This window comes from Camellia sinensis, chromosome 1 (assembly GCF_055761805.1).
Source record: "Camellia sinensis isolate YWXY chromosome 1, ASM5576180v1, whole genome shotgun sequence".
NCBI classification, from domain to species: Eukaryota; Viridiplantae; Streptophyta; class Magnoliopsida; order Ericales; family Theaceae; genus Camellia; species Camellia sinensis.
This window is the reverse complement of record NC_138961.1, coordinates 146240799-146260373: the sequence shown is the minus strand read 5'-3', so window position 1 is coordinate 146260373 and position 19575 is coordinate 146240799. Positions and strand designations below refer to the sequence as shown.

The 19575-nt window shown below is 34.6% G+C and overlaps 1 protein-coding gene across 4 annotated transcripts; it reads right to left on the bottom strand.

Moving 5' to 3' along the window:
* Nucleotides 1-9759: 9759 nt before the first annotated feature.
* LOC114283725 (uncharacterized) lies at nucleotides 9760-18105 on the bottom strand. 4 transcript variants are annotated; one of them, XM_082886304.1, is made up of 6 exons: nucleotides 17814-18078; nucleotides 15419-15824; nucleotides 14236-14360; nucleotides 12336-12560; nucleotides 12145-12249; nucleotides 9760-10885 (listed from the first exon to the last, which is right to left on the bottom strand). In XM_082886304.1, exons 4-6 carry the CDS (start codon nucleotides 12517-12519, stop codon nucleotides 10095-10097), a joined length of 1080 nt encoding a protein of 359 aa, XP_082742430.1. In that variant the 5' UTR covers nucleotides 12520-12560; nucleotides 14236-14360; nucleotides 15419-15824; nucleotides 17814-18078; the 3' UTR covers nucleotides 9760-10094. The 4 variants fall into 4 exon arrangements, with proteins under 4 accessions (XP_082742430.1, XP_082742437.1, XP_082742434.1 ...); XM_082886311.1 differs by having other exon boundaries at nucleotides 15496-15824; nucleotides 17814-18021; XM_082886308.1 differs by having other exon boundaries at nucleotides 15655-15824; nucleotides 17814-17962.
* Nucleotides 18106-19575: the final 1470 nt, after the last annotated feature.

Genomic DNA, 19575 nt, shown 5'->3' with positions numbered 1-19575 from the left:
CGCATCCGCCCGACAATCTGGTGGATGTGGATTGAGTGGATTGACGGATGAATGTGAATCGGTTTGGCGGTTTAAAATTTTATAAATTTTCAACATAATTCAACTTGTGCACTTCTTAAAAAAAAAAAATTACAGTTTATGATTTAAAAATATATTACAATCACTGTATGTCTCATCTAAATAAAGAAAGTTTAAAATTTTAGAATATTATAATCACTACATGCCTTATTCACATATTATAATCATAGTATGTCTCGTCCACATAAAGTATTACAATATGTGGTTCTTAAAATACAAAAATAATTCAAACTACCAAAACAATAAACAGCAGTAATAGAGATTGTATATCTATATTGTTACATGTATATCTATTTTTGAAAATAAAAATCAACCAGCATATATAATCTTTTTTATTTATTTTTTTTGAGTTAGATTTAAAAATCAAAAAATATAGATAAATAATACATTTATTTTTTTCAATTCCAAAAATATATTCAAGTCGAAAACTCTTTTTCAACAGAATATATAAACTCTTTTTTAATTGAAAACACAAACAGAATATATAAACAAATTGAAAACACAAAGTTTTACAAATTAATAGAGGTGCTCTTGTTTTGGCGGTTCGGTTATGGCTAAATGAACCTTAAATCCGTCATTCGTCCAAAATTAGGAAGATTAGAAAAAATCAATCTGCAACTGTCCGTTCGTCATCACACATCCATCCAAAATACGACGAATCGGTTTGGTTCGGTTGGTTTGGACGAATCGGTATATCTGCTACTCACTCCTAATATGAATAAGGTGAAGTAAAAAAATAAAGTTGATACAGTAATAAATATTAGTTCTCTTATCAATAAGTACTAATTTTCCTTTGAGATTATCATGAGTCCTATCAAATTTTAAAGTCTTGGTTAAAAATTAAAAAAAAAAATAAAGAAAAAATCAAGTCTTTATAATTATATATTGTATTCTACTTTTACCTCTTATTAAAAAATTATTGGTCATGAAATTATAATTGATATGTTAATGGGAATAGATAAAATTAGAATAAATTATGAAGGGGAACTTGTTATTAACAAGTTATCAAAATAAGATTTAATTGCCCACAAAAAACTTAATACGTTTCAATAACAAACCTTGAGAAAAAGTAGTAAATGATAATATTTCCTTACTAATTTTGTAACTAAAAATGTGAGAATGGTCAATTATGTTTTCGGTATTGTAACTTCAGAATTTGTCATGAATTTTTTATGTTGTAAACTTGATTTTGTTAAACTATGAAACAAGAAGACCTTATTTTATATATTTTTAGTTTTCATAATAATTTATTCGCATCTTAATTTATGTATAAAAAAAGAAAAAAAAAAGAAAAAAGAAGTAATTACTTATTATTTTACATGTTTTTTTTTTTTTTTTGTATATATATATACAATAGGAAGATGCCCGTGTGGGCTATTAACATAACTTTGGTATATTAATCATATAATATTATTTTACCGTGTGATGTTATGAGTTCAAATCTTATAGAAAGTATTTCGATACCTTTTGTTATCTTATTCTCTTATCAACAACTAATTTCTACTGTGTTACCATTTATTTATGTTTATGATATAAGAAATACATTGTAAATTAATTACTCCATCCATCTTATTTTGTTTACCCACCTTTCCATTTGGGTCTGTCCCAAAATGTTTATCTACTTTTTATTTTGGAATATTAAATTTTGTTAGGTTTCCAAAATTACTCACCATAAATCATTAGTCTGAAAAATATTTCAAATTTTGAATTAAAATATAATGATTGTATGTCTCCTTAATAAGTTGAATTTCTTATAATGGACAAGCAAATTGAAATGGAAGAAGTGTTATTTATCATTATAAGGAAATAATTATTCTTTACGAAAGCTAAAGAATGACCACTTGATTCCATACTACTTCACCTTTATTCCACATAATCAAACATTACCAAAGATTGTTATTCAAAAAAAAAAAAAAAATTATTCTCTCACAGAATTAAATAGAATTATAAATAGTATTATAGTAGATAAGTTATACAATCATATATAAATAAATTGATGAGATTAACAATATTTGACATCTCTAAGGGCATCTCAACCAAATTTAGAGAAGCCATTTAAAAATAAAAAAGAATAAAGGTTGAGATTCCCTTGACCCCTTTTAGTTTTGATTGGTCAACTTTTCCTTTTTTTTTTTTTTTTTTTTTTTCTTCTCACCAATCCCCAACCTCCATGTGTGTGAGGGGATTGTGGGGGTGGGTGTTTTAAGGGAGTCTAAATCAATGCCCAATAAAAAATTAGGTGACACTTTGACATCTTCAAATTTGGCATTTTTACTGTTTATATATATTGTATATATTTAGGTATATTCCCTTAATATCTAATATATTCCCTGTAAATCTAGGAGTCATTCCACACTTGTAAATATAAAAGTCTATACTTGATTGTAACACTCTCCTATATATAGGAGTCACTGTACCTTGATTCTGAGATAGATAATTCATATATATATTTCTCTTAACCATTTTAACATGGTATCAAAACTCTAAATTATAGCCCTTTTTCTTTTCTTTTTCTACTTAGAGAATACACAGCGGTACTACAACATTCATTCAATCACCCAAACACTTTCAGCATTTATTCAATCACCCAAACATTGATCGGACTGTTTCGCTATATATTTTTACCCAAAATTTTTCCCCTTAGCACCAAACTGATTGGAATCTTCTCACGATTCCAATGGCACCGATCTCATCACCAGAATGTCCCTCACATGCCCTTACGCGCCGTTTTTGTGATCGGCGCGTCAATTGCTTCTGTCATCACTTGCACACGCACTTCCACGCGTGCCCAGCCACACCAGCAGCTCAGCCACTTAGTCGGTGACGTCATCCCCTTTATGTCAGCCCTACACGCTTAGCTTTGGCCCAGCCACATGCGTGTGATGTCAGCACACATCCATCTCATGCCTCTGTGTCACAGTGACACGCTGTTTTTGCTGATTTTGCTTCTATAGCACTGTTCTTATCTGTTTACTTCACCAACCCATCATTATGGATCGTTAGGATGCTTCCTATCCAATCTCTATTATACTTGACGGCTCCAACTACATGTTATGGGCCCAGGCCATGTCTGATTTTTTGCAAGGGACGAAACCCTGGTGTATTATTGCTAGGGATGTGGTTCAACCAGTGAAAGAGGTTAATGAACCAGCTGTCACATATGAAGACCGTTTAGAGGATTGAGATAGTAAGAACTACTAGATCATTACTTGGTTTTGGAATACATCTGTTACCTCTATTAGTTTACAGTTTGTTCATTTTCAACTTGACTCTGTGACTACTCCTACTAAGGACATTTGGATTTTTTTGAAAAAAACGTTATTAGACTACTGGTCTTGCTCATCAGTATCAACTTCAGAGTCAGCTTCATCGCATGCGTCAAGAGCCTTGTCAACCTGTTAATGATTTTCTTTCTCAGATATATTCTGTTTGGGACCAGCTTGCTCTCTCTGAAACCCGACTAGCCTTATATTGAAAATGCTATTTTATTTACTAAGTATCATAATCAACAATGATTGATTCAGTTTCTCATGGCTCTCACTACCCAGTTTGAGCCAATGCGTGCATCTCTACTTCATCACACTCTACTACCCACTCTTGAGCAGGCTATTTCCGAGCTATTATCTGAGGAGACTCGTCTTGGCACTCTTCACACTCATCACGTGGATATAGTTCTTGCCACCCCTCAATCACTGAGTTCCTTTTTATCAACTACCCAGGGGACCACTACTTGCAATTATTATCAGAATCGGGGCCTTCTGTCTACTCATACTCTACTTCATTGCCCAATTAGATCTTGTCGGTACAATAATAAGATTAGTCTTGGCCATCTGCAGCAAGATTGCTTTCGTAATCCAAATCGCTCATCTGCTACTCACTCCTCTCGTGGTGCTTCTTCGTGAGGTCGTTCACAACATCCCGAGAATCAGTCCAATCAGTCCAGATCTCTGCCTACTCATCGCACTGCTGCTATTGCCTCTGAGGAGTTTTTTGAGCCTTTAGATCTGGCCGCTCTTGTCTTTTCCCAAACTGATGTTGAGGCCATGTTCAACAGTTTCTCACCACTTCTGGTACCCCTCTTTCTACTGCTTTGTCCATGACTTCAGATACATCTCCCTGGTATTTTAACTCAGCATGTTGTAATCATATGACCTCCAGTTCTACTATATTTTCTTCTATCTCTCCCTCTCCTCATATTCATTCCATTCATACTGCTAATGGTTCTCTTATATCTGTAAGTCATGTTAGTTCTATTTCCACCTCTCATCTATCCTTATCAAATGTTTATCTTATTCCTACTCTCACTTTAAATCTTATCTTTATTAGTCAATTACGTGAGCTTGGTCTAACTGTCACTTTTTCTGCTAACGGTTGTTTGGTACAGGACCCTCAGACGGGACAGGTTATCGAGATTGGTCGTAAGCATGGACGTCTCTATAAGCTTATCCATCTTCATGCATTCGCTTCCAGCATGTCTCCTTTTAATCTTTGGCATTGGCGTTTAGGACATATTTCTGTTAGTTGGTTGAAATCTTTAGTTTCTACTGGTCAATTAGGTCATGTAATTCTCGATACCTTGGATTGTTTGTCTTGTCAACTTGCAAAACCACATATTTTATCATTTAATACAAGTACTTATGTTTGTCATGCACCATTTGATCTTATACATTCTGATACTTGGGGACCATCACCTACTACCGCTATGGGAGGATCACGTTACTTTATTATTTTTGTTGATGATTTTTCACGTTTTACATGGTTATTTCTCATGAAAATTTTATCAAAACTCAAAAAAAATTATTACAATTTTGCAAAAATGATCCAAACCTAATTTTCTAAAACCATTAAAATTTTTCGATCTGATAATGCTATGGAATATAGGGATCTTGATTTTCTCTCCTTCCTTCAGTATCACCGTACTCAGCCTCATCGTTCCTGTGTTGGCACGTCCCAACAAAATGGACGTGTCAAACGGAAGCATAGGTATATTCTTGACACTACTCCAGCTTTGCTTATCTCTTCCTTATTTCTTGAATATTTTTGGGGGAAGCTGCTTTTACTGTTGTCTACACTATCAATTGTGTCCCCACTCTTACTATCAATAACCAAACTCCTTATGAACGTTTACATGGCACTAGTCCTCCATACACAAATCTTTAGGTTTTTGGGTCTGCATGATTTGTTCTTCTCCAATCTCATGAACACACCAAATTTGAACCTCGTTCTCGTTTTTGTTACTTTCTCGGGCATGGGATTGAACATAAAGGCTATTGCTGCTGGGATCCTATCTCTAAGCGTCTTCGTGTCTCTCGTCATGTGGTTTTCAAGAAGTATAAAATGTTTTCCTCCTTATCATCATTCCACCTATCATCATTTTCTACTTCCACTCTGTTTACTAATCCGTTTATCGATCTCTTCTCTAATGACTTTGATGTAGGTTCCTCCTCTCTAGAGACACCTTTCCCTACACCTGATCCTGTCCCGACTACTCCCTCTGATGGTCCTGCTATTCTCCTTCTGGGGCCTCCAACTCCCATGGAGTGTCCCGTTGAGTCTCATATCACTCTACCAGATCCTCCTCCTACAGGTCGTCTAAGTCGGGTAACTCGACAACCTACTTATCTTCATGGTTATATTGTTGGATCCACTGTTTTTTCTACTCATAAACCTACCTCCTATCGTGAGGCTTGTCCTAATCCTCTTTGGCAGCAAGCTATGACTGATGAACTTCAAGCTATAGACAAAACTCATACTTGGGACATTGTTGATCTTCCTCCTAGCAAGACTGCGATTAACTGCAAATGGGTCTACAAAATCAAGACTCATTATGATGGTTTTATTGAGCGATACAAAGCTCGCCTTGTTGCAAAAGATTTTGCCCAAGAATATGGTATTGATTATGAGGAGACCTTTGCTCCTGTTGCTAGACTTACCTCTGTTCGCAGCCTGATTGATGTTGCTGCTTCTCACCACTGGGACCTTTTCCAAATGGATGTAAAAAATGCCTCTATTAATGGTGATCTTCTTGAGGAGGTCTATATGCAATCTCCACCTGGGTCTACTTATCAGGCTAATAAAGTTTGCAAACTTCAGCATGCTCTCTATGGTCTCAAACAAGCCCCTCATGCTTGGTTTGCTAAGTTTAGTTCCACCATTCATGATCTTGGCTTCACCTCCAGTTTATATGACTCTGCTCTCTTTATTCGGAAGACTACTCATGGCACCACTCTTCTGCTCCTCTATGTGGATGATATGATTATCATCGGTGATGATGTGGCATGTATTCTTAGCCTCAAACAATCTCTCCACCAACATTTGGAAATAAAAGGCCTTGGTACTCTCAATTATTTCTTGGGTCTTGAAGTCACTAATGATTCTGCTGGTTATTATTTATCACAAGCCAAATATATATCTGATCTTTTGGCTTGTGCTGCTCTTACTGATTGCAAGACTGCCCCTACTCCGATTGATACTCAGACTCATCTCACTCTGTTTGATAGGGATCTTCTCTCATATGCTACTCTTTATCGCCAGCTAGTAGGTAGGCTTGTCTATCTCACTGCGACACGTCTTGACATTGCATATGATGTACATCTTGTTAGTCAATACATGTCAGCTCCCCATACCCCTCATTACACTGCCTTGTTTCACATACTTCGCTACCTCATTGACTCTATTATTCTGCTCACTCCTCTCTTGAGCTTCGTGTCTTTTCTGATGTTAATTGGGCTAGAGATCTTACTAATCGACGCCCCACTACGAGTTTCTGTTTCTTCTTAGGGGATTTACTTCTTGCTTGGCGCAGCAAGAAATAATCTATCACTGCTCGTTCAAGTACTGAAGCTGAATATCATGCTCTTGCTGACACTACTTAGGAACTTTTGTGGCTTCGCTAGCTCCTTACTGACATGGGTGTTTCCTTCTCTAGTGCTACTTCTCTTTATTGTGACAATCAAAGTGCCATTCAGATTGCTTATAATGATGTCTTCCATGACCGCACCAAACATATTGAGATTGACTGCCATTTTATTCGACGGCATGTTACTCGTGGCATTATCCATCTTCTTTCTCTTGCTTCTACTGATGAGCCTGATGATATCTTCACCACGGCTCATCCTCCTGGGCGTTTCAGTGACCTAGTTTCCAAACTCAAGTTGGTTGATATTATCCTCCTTGAGTTTGAGGAGAGATGTTAATATATTCTGGTTAATTTATATTTTATGTATTTAGGTATATTTTGGTTAATTTATATTGTATATATTTAGGTACATTCCTTGAATATCTAATATATTCCCTATAAATTTAGGAGTCCTTCCATACTTGTAAATCTAGGAGTCCATACTTGATTGTAACACTCTCCTATGGGAAATTCTATTTCCATATGCTACTTCCTCTCTTTTCACATCTTTTCTCAATACACACACTAAATAAATTTAAATTATCAACTCTTACTCAATACACAACCTCCCATATCAAAAATACCCTTACCATCTTTATCTTCCAAACCCTAACCCTAACAAGCCACCACCGCTTTTATTTTTTCAAGGTAACTGGTATTGAGTTTCATCATCTGCGGATGACATAACATTTTTTTTTTTGCTACATCTATGCAAATTGGCAATACCTCTTATAGTTGAAACAATTTGAAATCTGCATAACCATTCAAGAATCAAAATTGTTGCTTTGATTTTTCTTCTTTTAGTTCCAACTGCCCATCAACGAGACCATAAGTAAGCAAGTTCTCAAGCTTCTCACAGTAAGAATTGGGATTACCAAATGTCAAATATTCAGTTATGGCATCATCTGAGTTTTGAAAGGAAGATGCAATTGTATTAAAGGACATGACTAGCAGGAACAAAATAGTGATTGGAGATAATAAAAAAATAAATTAAATTAAATATGAAAAACTGGCAAAGCAATGAAAGGTAAAATTTTTGCAACAGTTTAGATAATTCTCATAGTGAAATACGTCATGGAGTAAACAGAAAACGAAAAGGCTGCTACCAAAATATGTTTGTCAGCTAGAAATGATGAGGCACAAAGTCAAAAAAGAAGAAAGAGAGATTGAATGAGAAAAATAAAATAATAATAATAAATTATGAGATGGATCACAAGCACACAAAGATGGTTTAAGAGAGTTAGAGTTAGGGTTTTGGAAAAGGGATATTTTGGTAATTTAATTTTAAGACAAAAATGTAATAAAAAAAATCATTAAGTGTGTGGAAAGAGATGAAGTAGTATGTGGAAATAGAATTTCTCCTCTCCTATATATAGGAGTTATTGTACCTTGATTCTGAGATATACAATTCATATATATATTTCTCTTAACCATTTTAGCATCTACAATTTGACAACCTATTATATATCTGCAAAGGACGCACATATGATATTTATACTTGGCATTTTTGTGAGTAGAATAAAACAAATAGCATTCGCTAGATACAGCATTTTGACGGTATGCATGGCTTACAATAGCTAGGTATTTCGCTATTGAATCGTTACAGATTCTCAGCAATGCATAGTGTCAAATGTAATATTTTAGCAACATTGCTCTAGTAATGCAATTATTATTCCTTATATTCTTCACACAAAATCTTCTAAAGACCCCTCACTTCTAAGAACCTCTCCACCTACAAAATTTAAAATTCACAAAATTATTAAAAACCCTTCATATAATACCAAATCCCCTATACTAATCCATCCATCTTCAGTGACAGCAAATCCCCTATACTAATCCATCCATCTTCAGTGACAGCAAATCCCCTATACTAATCCATCTTCGCCGGTAATGATAAGAATTATAGTAATCTTATTTAGTTTCATTATTTTTTATGATATTATTGTGCCCGTAAATATAAGTTTAGTCCTGTGTTATCAAACTTTTTGAGTATGTTTAGTTTTGCGTTACTAAATTATTTAAGTAGGTTTGGTTATGTATTACTGAACAATTTACATTTGTTCCGTACTAGTTTACTGAATACACTGTTCAAGTTAAAAACAAGTTTATGTTTGAAAAACATAACAAAACAAGCCAAACCTCTCCCATACTGTCGCTATTATGCTCCATTGCTCATTTTTTGCAATCTCTTCCACTACTTTTGACTTGATTAGTAGAGATATAAACAGATCATATAAAAACACTATGAAAAAGGATAAAAATAGATTAACAGGAATGATTATCTAAATGAATATGGTTATGGAGGATGTGATGTGGGTACTAAAGAATACAATGAGAATTATGGGGTGTAAGCGGTGAATTCAAATTTTAATTTGGTTTGGTAGATGTGAGCGTTCAATTTTGATTAAATGTTGTTCTGTTCAAATGGGTGTTCCATATCAAGTTGTCCATTTTAGTCATTTTAATTGAAATTATAATTTTCATTAAAAAAATAAAAGAAAAGAAGGCAATAGGAGAAGAGCCCTTAGAAAACAGGCTGTAGCTATTTGCAGCCCCAAAAAACATCTCGTATAGAAACTCAGAAAGTGCCTAAAACAAAGTCTGTCCAAAGTTAACAAATGCAATGGCCAAATGGGCATATAGAAAGAGTGCCCCATTTCACTGTTCATAACCCCAAGAGTATATATATATATAAAGGGCCCATCTTTACAGTTGGCTTAATACTTTGGGGCTCATTCAGCATACCTATTTTTCATTTAAAATTGTTCATGTGAATATTGTGCTACATCGCAAGCAAACATTTTGTAATTTATATGGCTGAAAGACTCAATTTTGAGTATTACCTTAAAACAAGTTACTAATAACGGTATAAACAACCTACCTACCTGCTCTCTCTCTCCGCACGACGTTCACATCACATATGCACACAGAAGAAACAAACATGATACATTGAAGCTACAAAAAGGAACGGAATCAGAATGATGCTGTTCCAAACTTTGGAACCTCAAATCATCAATCAAATAGGAAAAGACAGAAAAACCTAGATGAAAGAAAGCCAAGCAAAGAATACACAAGGGTGACGACGACAACGACGATGACAATAACTGCGACTGAGTGTCTACAAAATATTTGGGAGCTGAGAATCCAGTCTCTGCTGCAATTCTTTGACCTTCCCAGAGAGCTCTGCCTTCTGTTCCTTGTAGCTCTGCAGAAGGTATTCTTTTCCTTCTATCACTTCCTTCAACTCAACTACTTCCCTCTTCAGCATCTCTATCCTCTCTCCTCCTAATCTTCCCCCCTTCTCCTCTTCCAAACTGCTCCCCATCATGTCAAGATGATACCCATACCCATTCCCATTTCCGTTTCCGTTTCCATTTCTGCCTCCTCCTCCTTCAGATGGCAGCCACATTGGTACCGCCGTGACTGTTGGAGGCTTGTCATTATTAGGACCCACTTGACCCACACAATGATCAGCAATTGCTTTCCTCAGCCTCTGGATTTCTCTCTCTGAGTCAAGCAGATCCCTATTTGCAGCATCCAGCAGTGACTGCAGATGGGAAGAACGAGATGAGTGAGTGCTCAGTGAATTCTGCAATTCCACAATCTGATCCTGCATCTCCAGTATCATATCATCCCTTCTCTTCAGCTGCTGCCTCAGTTTTTGTATAACTTCTCTCTTGCTGAAGACGTCTGAACCAGATTCTGAGACACGTGGAGAGTCTGAGCTGTTTGAGTGGTGGAATGGCTTCTGGGGCAGCTCAAGACGGTCTGGAGACGATGCCCACATTATCCCATTGTCATTCTCTTTGTTAAATTCCATAGCACCAACTGTCACCAGAGGAAGTGCCACATCCTGTTCTGTCAATTGCCCATTGTGTTGCTGCTTAATCTCCACCACACCTTGGGTTCCTGTTTCAAAAAACCCCAAACAAAAATAAATAGTCTTCTTAATTCATTGATTTTGAGGGTATCAATCGATATAAAGAAAATTTTGATTACCCTTATTTGGCCACTACAGGAGCAACTAAATATTCATGGGGAATCAATCCTTTACCAAGGAAATACATTAGTTACATTTATCCAATTGTTCTCCAATGGGTCCATTCAATGATGTAAAATCATCCATGTGACAAACAAATCAAATTTTAAAAAAATCCATCCAAAAAATTCAAATATTGGATCTATCTATTGAACCACCAAGAAAAACTATTTTGTAAGTCAGATTAAATCAAATAACTATTTCAAGATCGTGATGGTGTTAGAAGGATGACATGCCAAAAAGAAATCAAGTATTATAAGCTTAAATTGTGCATATTATCTGTAAAAACTGAAGTTTATGCTAAACAATACCAGGTCTGTCCTGCAAACTTTGGCCTGAGATAATCTAGAATATTGGGTTTCTGTTGGAGAAAACAGCAAACTCACGCATGTAAGAATGAAAGAGCAAAGAAAGCTATATACCACTTTTCATGCAAAGTCCGCTGAAGAATAAGAGGTTCAAAACTTAAACAGATAGCAATTTCCCCCTCCCTTCATTGTTTTCTTCCCTCTTCTTTAAGTATTTAAGAACTCCGAGAGAACACGATAAAGTGAAAAAAGTCTTATAAACAAAACCAGTCAACTTATGACATTTGTAGCTAGCTCCATGATATAGGACATGTCCCTAGCATGTGAGTGAGTTAGTGACATATAACTAGAGTGGGGTTGATCATTTGTAACTAACTTTGATGCATAAACAATTGATCTCTTATCCTTGGACCCATCACTCTACCTTCAAAACAAAAGCACACCAATAATTCAGAGACACTGCACATTCCACATCAATAGGTCTCTTCTGGTTTTTCACCTTTCTGCATTTTATTACTACCTTTCTTATAATTTAAAAAAAAAATTAAATGCATTAATTGTTTCTCATTTTCTCCATCCTCAAACCATAGTTTGATATTATTAACAAAGAACAAACACAGAAAAATTCCTCTTAACTCTTGATACTCTGAAGCAACATTACAAAGAATCAGTATCCATCAGCAGGTAAATCATGCTCCCATATGTAATATACAGATAGCAATGGTCAGAGACATAGTGAAAAGCAATCACAAGTTAAATCCAGAAATCAACGGTAAGCTATCTCTGACCCTTTAAAGAACAGGATGAAAGAAGGTTCACACCTGACATGTAATTGAAGCAGCCGTCCTCATCTTGGGCAAAACAAAAACCATTTGACTGCAAATGGCAACTCCCTGACTTCTTTCTGTCTGTAGATTTTCCATTCACTGAATTGTCAAAAATGTGAAAGGTAAGTAAGAGCACCTACAAAGTTAAAAAAAGACAACTTGAGAATGCTTTACTATTTGAAGACCTTTCAAACCATTGCAAGTATTGTCTGGTAGCTTTGCATCAAGCACCTGTTTCAGCCTGTAACCCAAGCGAATCGATAACATACTTAACAAGGCACCACCAGCAATAAGTATCCAATTTGAGCCCTCACCCTGGCAACTTTTTGAACCCTGAGCTCTAGGCACACCATTGTTTCTTGGTTTCATTTTAGAAGCTATTGAACTGTCGAATGGAAATCAAATATGACCTACATTGAAAATGCACCATATCACCATCATTATTTACATCACAAACAACAAACCAAAGCATTCCAAGGAAGCCTTTTCCCAATTACTAGTGAATAACCAGGATAAACTCCCTCCCTAAGTTAACTGTTTCCTCTCATTTACGTTTAAAAAGCTTTGCTGTTCAAGCAATGTCAGCTTAGATGCAAGATGAACAAGAAAGCATCTTGAGTTTCTATGAGATAGAGAATCCTGGGGCTTATACTAAGCTAATTTTCGTTCATACTTGGTATATGGGGGTCTGAGATATGTTTCCAGTGATTTAGGTATTGTAATAAAGTTAAGCCAATCTTTTTTTGGCTGGATAAGTTCAGCTAATCTAATGATTACTTGAAGCCTTTAAAGAGGCCAGGCCATCATGTGTCAATTCTACATATGGAGTAGTGTAGCACATGCAAAAAAGGTAACAATATAAATATATAGTGTTAATAAAATGAACTTGAGCTTAGGAAATCATCTTAGCAACAGCATACCACACAGATTAATTATCCAACTTGTTGAATAAGTCTCTGTTACACAATGCTTTTTCTGCTTTTTGGCTGCTGTTGTAAAGACTATACGATTCACACACTTGTAACTCTGTAAAAAATACATTATCTTTTACCTCTAATTCCATCCATGGTGTGAAGCAGTCTAACTTCGATATCAATTCTCACCAGAGTAGGGTGAGCAAGGGGAGGATACTATTGGGGTTTTCAAGTATAAATTGCAGCAGGGTCTTGCCTTTCAGCAAGTGGCTCACTATCGATTATAATCTAAATATTTTGGTTGTCATATTTTTCACCCATTACCTAATTACTACAGCCATTGCCCATTTCTATTTGGAAAATCATATTCATAATCAACAATCTGTCAAATCCATCAAAATGAACGGTTCATCATGCACTACAAAATCCAAATCCCCCAAATGGACTTGATGGAAACATTATGAATCTTAATCAACCACTTAGAACTCTAACTAAACGATACATCATGATTATGGAGATATGTAGTTAAGAATGTTAATAGTAGGGAACTATAGCACTTCAATAATATTGGAAGAAAGAAATATGTGTTGCAATGCAATCAGAAACTAAATCTGCAAAACAAATACAGACCCATTTTCAGCCTGTCCATAAATATAACATACATGAACAAGTGTGTAAAGTTCAAATATCAGAAATTTCATCAAGCATTTTAGCTGCAAAGCAGCAAAACACTCCATCAAGATCCAACTCTTATTTGATTATATTAGTGGACCTTTAAATCTATTGCAATAATCTAAATGAAAGCAACATCACCTACTTCTGTCTATGCTACACAAGGACAAACCACATTAAATTCTACAATCTAACAAAAACAGGTGTGATTGCCATTAAATCCAACAAGTACTTAAAGACCACAAACAAAAATCCAACAAATAATTAAGACCAGAAACCATGGATTAGGAAGAAACAAAATCAATGAAGGATGACATTCAATGCAACAATGTGCTAAACAAGGAACAAAATTCAATTACAAAAATAAAAAAATTAAAAAAAATAAAAAATAAATAAAAAATAATTTAAGTATTCTGAAAAATACTCAACATTGGTGGTAGGCACATACCTGTAAAAACAAAAAACTAAACACACACAAATATAAGTAAACCAACTTCACCTGAGCAATTGCAATGAAATAGCTGGTGATAAAGCAGCAGCGGACGCAACATATCTGACAAACAATGGTGATCCTTGTGGCGGTTACAATGACTTTGATTATCAATCAAGATCTAGTCAAAAGAGCTGCAACAATCAAAAGGATTGATTATGTTCAGGGCTAGGGTAGCAATTAAGGTAGGGTTTCTGAAAGCTCAGATTTGACCACTTAAAAAAACAATGAGGCTAATAACACCCAATCACAATAAACCGATTTAATTACTTCTGTTTTCGCTCTGTTTCTATTCCATTACATCAGTAACATACTTAACTTTCTCATAACACAAACCTAACTATCCACCAACGATAATGGGTCCTGGTGTACCTTGGTTGTCGTAGCCTTTACTGGTATTGTTGACATCAATAGAGTGATCGAAGGTGACGTGGTACCCTTGTGCATATATATTGTTAAACAGATATATGCAGTCTTCAATCTGATTTGCTTGTGTTTTTGTAAAGATACTTAAGATCTAGGTAACCAGGTTGGAAAGATTTAAATTCCAATATTGAATTATCCTTCAACAAAGAAATTGATGACTGATTTGTTTGTGGAAGTTTATAGAAATTTACTTAAGGTCGTGACTTGATTAAATGAGAGATTTTGTGCAACTACATTTTTTTTTGGACTGGTGCATAGTGATATAGTAGAATAAATGCTTCAATTGTCAAATTGAGTCCTATGCTTTAGTGTCATATGTTCCCTACTAGGTGTTCCAATAGTTAAGGCTATTTGTGGCTTTGGACTATAAGTATGAGATGTAACTTCTTTGTACTTACTTTTTCATTAAAAGAATATACATTTTGATTGGCACAGAGTCTCGGTTTCTCTCTCTAACCCTTAGGGGTTTACCCCTAATTGGGGATTTGTTCTCTCTTTTCTCAATTGATCTTTGATTTGCATTTTGATTGCATTATTTGGTATCAAAGTTTAAGGCTCATATCCTATTCTTTTCCAATTAGTTCGATTGTGCTTTGAAATCTACTTCGCAAAATCAAAATCACAACTAGTATTGTGTTGCCTGCCTCAGAACAAGCCGTCTTTTTTTTTTTTTTTTTTTTTTTACATTATCGTGAAACCTATGTGGAGATGCAAATCGAGTCTAAACGAGCTACCTCTAAACAAATTTGAGATATAAGATACATACAAACTTGAAAAACTTCGAACCATAACATCGACAACCAGTTCTTAATCGCAACTGAGATAGCAAATTATCGATTGAACCTCTACTGCGACAATTGATCTTCAATTGCAGATCAATTTCAGCAATTGATCATCCAACACGCATCAATTTGAAGTTTTGAACCCTCGTTGGAACTCAATTTCAAGTTGCAAATCTGTTTGAACTTTCAATTCAAGTTGGGATCTGATCTGAGAGTGAACCTTAATTCGAGTTTGCAATCTATGCTTAAGAGGCCTGGTTGAGGTTGATTCGACTTCTAACATCTCAAATTTGGTTTGTGACTTTTTGAACTTGGTGCGATTTCACGTATTCGACTATGTTTGAAGCCTGATTCAGTAACGATCCAAGTTTAGGTCATTTCGACTGCTGGCTGCATCAAATCAAACATGAATTTAAGTGTGGATTTAGTTTTGAACCCTAATTGAACAGAGCGTAGTGCGAAGTCTCAATTTGAACTATAAGTTATTACTAGAATAGAAACCCTAACTCTCCAAAATCGAACTCTAATCTAATGCAAAAATCTGCTATTGAACCCTATTAACTTTTGTGTGTCATTCGATTGTTCTGCGGTTCTCTGCATCTGAGTTTGATTAGTGAGATTGGAAATTTTCAGATCTCAGATTTGGTTCAAGACCTCAAAATTGGTTCAATTGGTTCGAGTGCCTTTATATTTTTGTTCGACAGGATAGATCAAATCTTTCTTTTTGATCGTAGTGGTTCGATTCCTTTGAGGACATATTTGACCCCGCAAATCTAGTTCAAAGTGGTCCAATTCTTTCAGAATTGTGTTTGAAAGGTATGATTGAAGCGTTCTTTTCGTTTGACTCTCTCATATTAAAGATGGGAGTGATCTGCTTTGTATTGATATGAGTTCGAGTGGCTGTGGTTTGGATCGAGAGTCATTAGTTTGATCTCAACTTGGTCCAGATGCGTTCATATCTACTGTCTTGAGTCCTTTTGATTGAAATCCAAATTTGGTTCACTTACTATGTTGTTGTGTGCATTAGATGGCTAATAGAGGAGGTAGAGGTCATGTTGCCAATTTTGGTGATGATATTGCATCGAACTCACCTATTGGAAAGAATGATGCTATTCGAAATCATATTCAATATCATAAGAGATGAGATGAAGCAAATGAGTAAATAAATTGTTGACGTGAAATAGTTGATGCAATGATTACATTCAATTGCATGCAGATATTGACATCTTTGGAAGCTTCAAAGAGCTTCTTGGAATTTGCATAGTTGGTCCTCTTGTATGCCTTTATAGGAAATTGTTTAAAGTCTAACAAAAGAACATATGCATAAATTTATTGTATTTTTCTTTTATCATTGAATTCCAAGTTATTTTATTCAAATTTATAATGTGTTTCATGTGTGATAGACACATCCGAGAAAGAAAAAAATTTATTAAGTAGTCAGACTTATTTGGACGTGTGTTTGACAGGTGTTGGGAAGTATCTAACGAGTGTTCATGCTTCTTTGGCATTATCTCTTAACAATTGAGGGAAAAAATGTGCATTCATTTGTTTTGTTTTTTTTATGTTGTAGTTATTAGATTTAATTTACTGATTATTGAATTTCCCATTAAGGATGCATGTCTTTCCATTTTGTTTTTTGAAAGTTGTAATGAAAGAGACCATGTTTGCAAATGCAACTAGAAATAATGTTAATAACATGAACTATAGTAAACAACTCTCTCTCTCTCTCTCTCTCTCTCTTTCCCAATATGTATACTTCCCAGTATCACCTTATTTTTAAATTTTTTTGTCAAAATTAATTTGTTGGGTATTCCTTGAATCAATGTTAAAATTTCACGCTACAAAAAAAATAATAAAAAAGTGAAACATTGTCTGTGGCTAGACTCATACTGAATCCACAATTCAAGCACCATTGCTGTGCATAGGACCAGTATGAGGTCATATTATTTAAGAATGATTTCCAATCCCCTCCCTCTTGATGTCATGCTTCAACGGCTTCTATACACAAATGCTAATTTTTTATTAAAAAATAGTTTTTAAAAAAGACTAACAATAAACCTCCGTCTACTATAAAAAAAAAAAAAAAAAAAAACCATGTTAATGATTACTTATTTATTCATATAATAATTTGATGTAGCTAGGTTAAGGCAATAGCTTGACAAAAAAATAACAGAAACTAATTTATTTATTCACCAATCTTTTTGTTATGAACTTGTGCTAGAGATGGCTTTACCAAATTCACAATCAAAGTAGTTACAAATTGGATTATTGCTGAAAACAAAACCAACCAATTATGTCCAAATACAAAGCCAATAAGAAGAAATTACAAAGGGGATGTGTTATTGCATGTGATTGAGATAGAGAGAGTAGATGACTAACCTTTTGGTGGTGGTGGTGGTGGTGGTGGTGGTGGTGGTCGTAACAGGCAAGAGGCGATCGACGGTGGCTGGAGAAAGCGAGGGAAAGTGAAAGATAGAGACAGCAAGAGCTCTGAGAGAGACACAGAAATTAATTAGGTTAGGGCACACAATCGGAGTGGAGGATAAGAGCGGAAAGTAAATACGCGACGTCGCTTATTTGGTACTTCACTTTTTTTGAGAGGATATTTGGTACTTCACTTGCATAACAATTTTGTTTCATTACCCACCAAATCTCTCATTATACCATACCATAATCAAAAGTTAGGTCTTGCTTGTCATTCTTTAAAAAAATTATTAAGTTAAAAAAATATTATTCTATTTAACTCATATCATTTTATTTAAATCAATCATCTCTTTAACACATCACTTTAAACCTAATTCATATCCAATCCATATTTCATAAAAAATTAAAAAATACACTTATTTAGATCATCACAAACCACCCTAAAAAGCTATTCTATTTACACATTATTACTTCTTTCAATATATATGATCAAATTTATATTTTAATATTCTCAAATAAAAAAATCTAGCATAGAGGTATATTATATCCATTGAAAGATTTTATATTTAAAAACATAATACTCGTCGTACATCCTCATTACTTATAGAGTTCAGGGTTTAAACATATAAACACTGTATTTCTTCAACATCTTCACCATTAACACACTACACTTATAATATCATTTATTATCAATTAGCTAATTTCATTCGCTTCTTCATTATACTTATTTCCCAAATTCAAAACATTAGCCTTTGAAAACATTATACTTATTTCCCAAATTCAATTAGTTTTGAAGATTTGCATACCGTGAATGATATTAAGATGGTTGATTCTGATATAAACATTGAAAATGTTAGTTTATTACTTGGTTTTTTTATTTTTTGTTTATCTCGTTCATAAGTTAGGAAAATGAATTTATTTGTCATGTGTTCAAATAATCAAAGTTGAATTTTTACACAATATTCGATTATTTTACACAATATTCGATTATTTATATTTGAACAAAATAATTTTGTTTAAATTGTTAAGATTGATCATCAAATATTAAATGCTTATGCATAAAAATATTTAATATTTAAAGTTAGTTCAGTTAAAATAAATTAAAATTTTATTCTTTATTCGGATATAATTTTTTGAACACATTAAGTTTGTTCAACTCTGTATTCATGAACATTATTATGTTTTTTTTTTTTTAACGGCAAAACAATAATGAGACGACAAAGATAGAGAATGACAATGGACCGGCGAGATGACAACGAATATGGAGGCCGAATGAAACCCTCCACTAGTGATGGAGTTCAACACTGACAATAAAGATCTCTGAAGATGGAGGTCTTTGTTCTAAAGATGAAGAGATTTTGGTGTGTGCCATGGTGTGTATCAAAGACGAGTGGTGTGTTACTACCATAGAGCCAGTAATGGAAAGTTAAGATGTGAACTAAGATATTTTTAAATCCTAAAAATTATTGTGTGTGTACTAAGTAATGGTGTGTATTAAGATGATTAGTTGTGTGTAGGGTTACAAATGAACCGAGCTATTCATGAACAGCCCGGGCTCGACTTGTTAACAGCTCGTTCGAGCTCGGTTCAATTAGCTAATAAACGAGCTCAAGCTACATTTCTAAGCTCGTTTATTAAACGAGCCGAGCTCGAGCTGACTAAGGCTTGGCTCGGTAAGGCTCGCAAGCCGTAGTATTTAAGTAAAAAAAATTAGGTT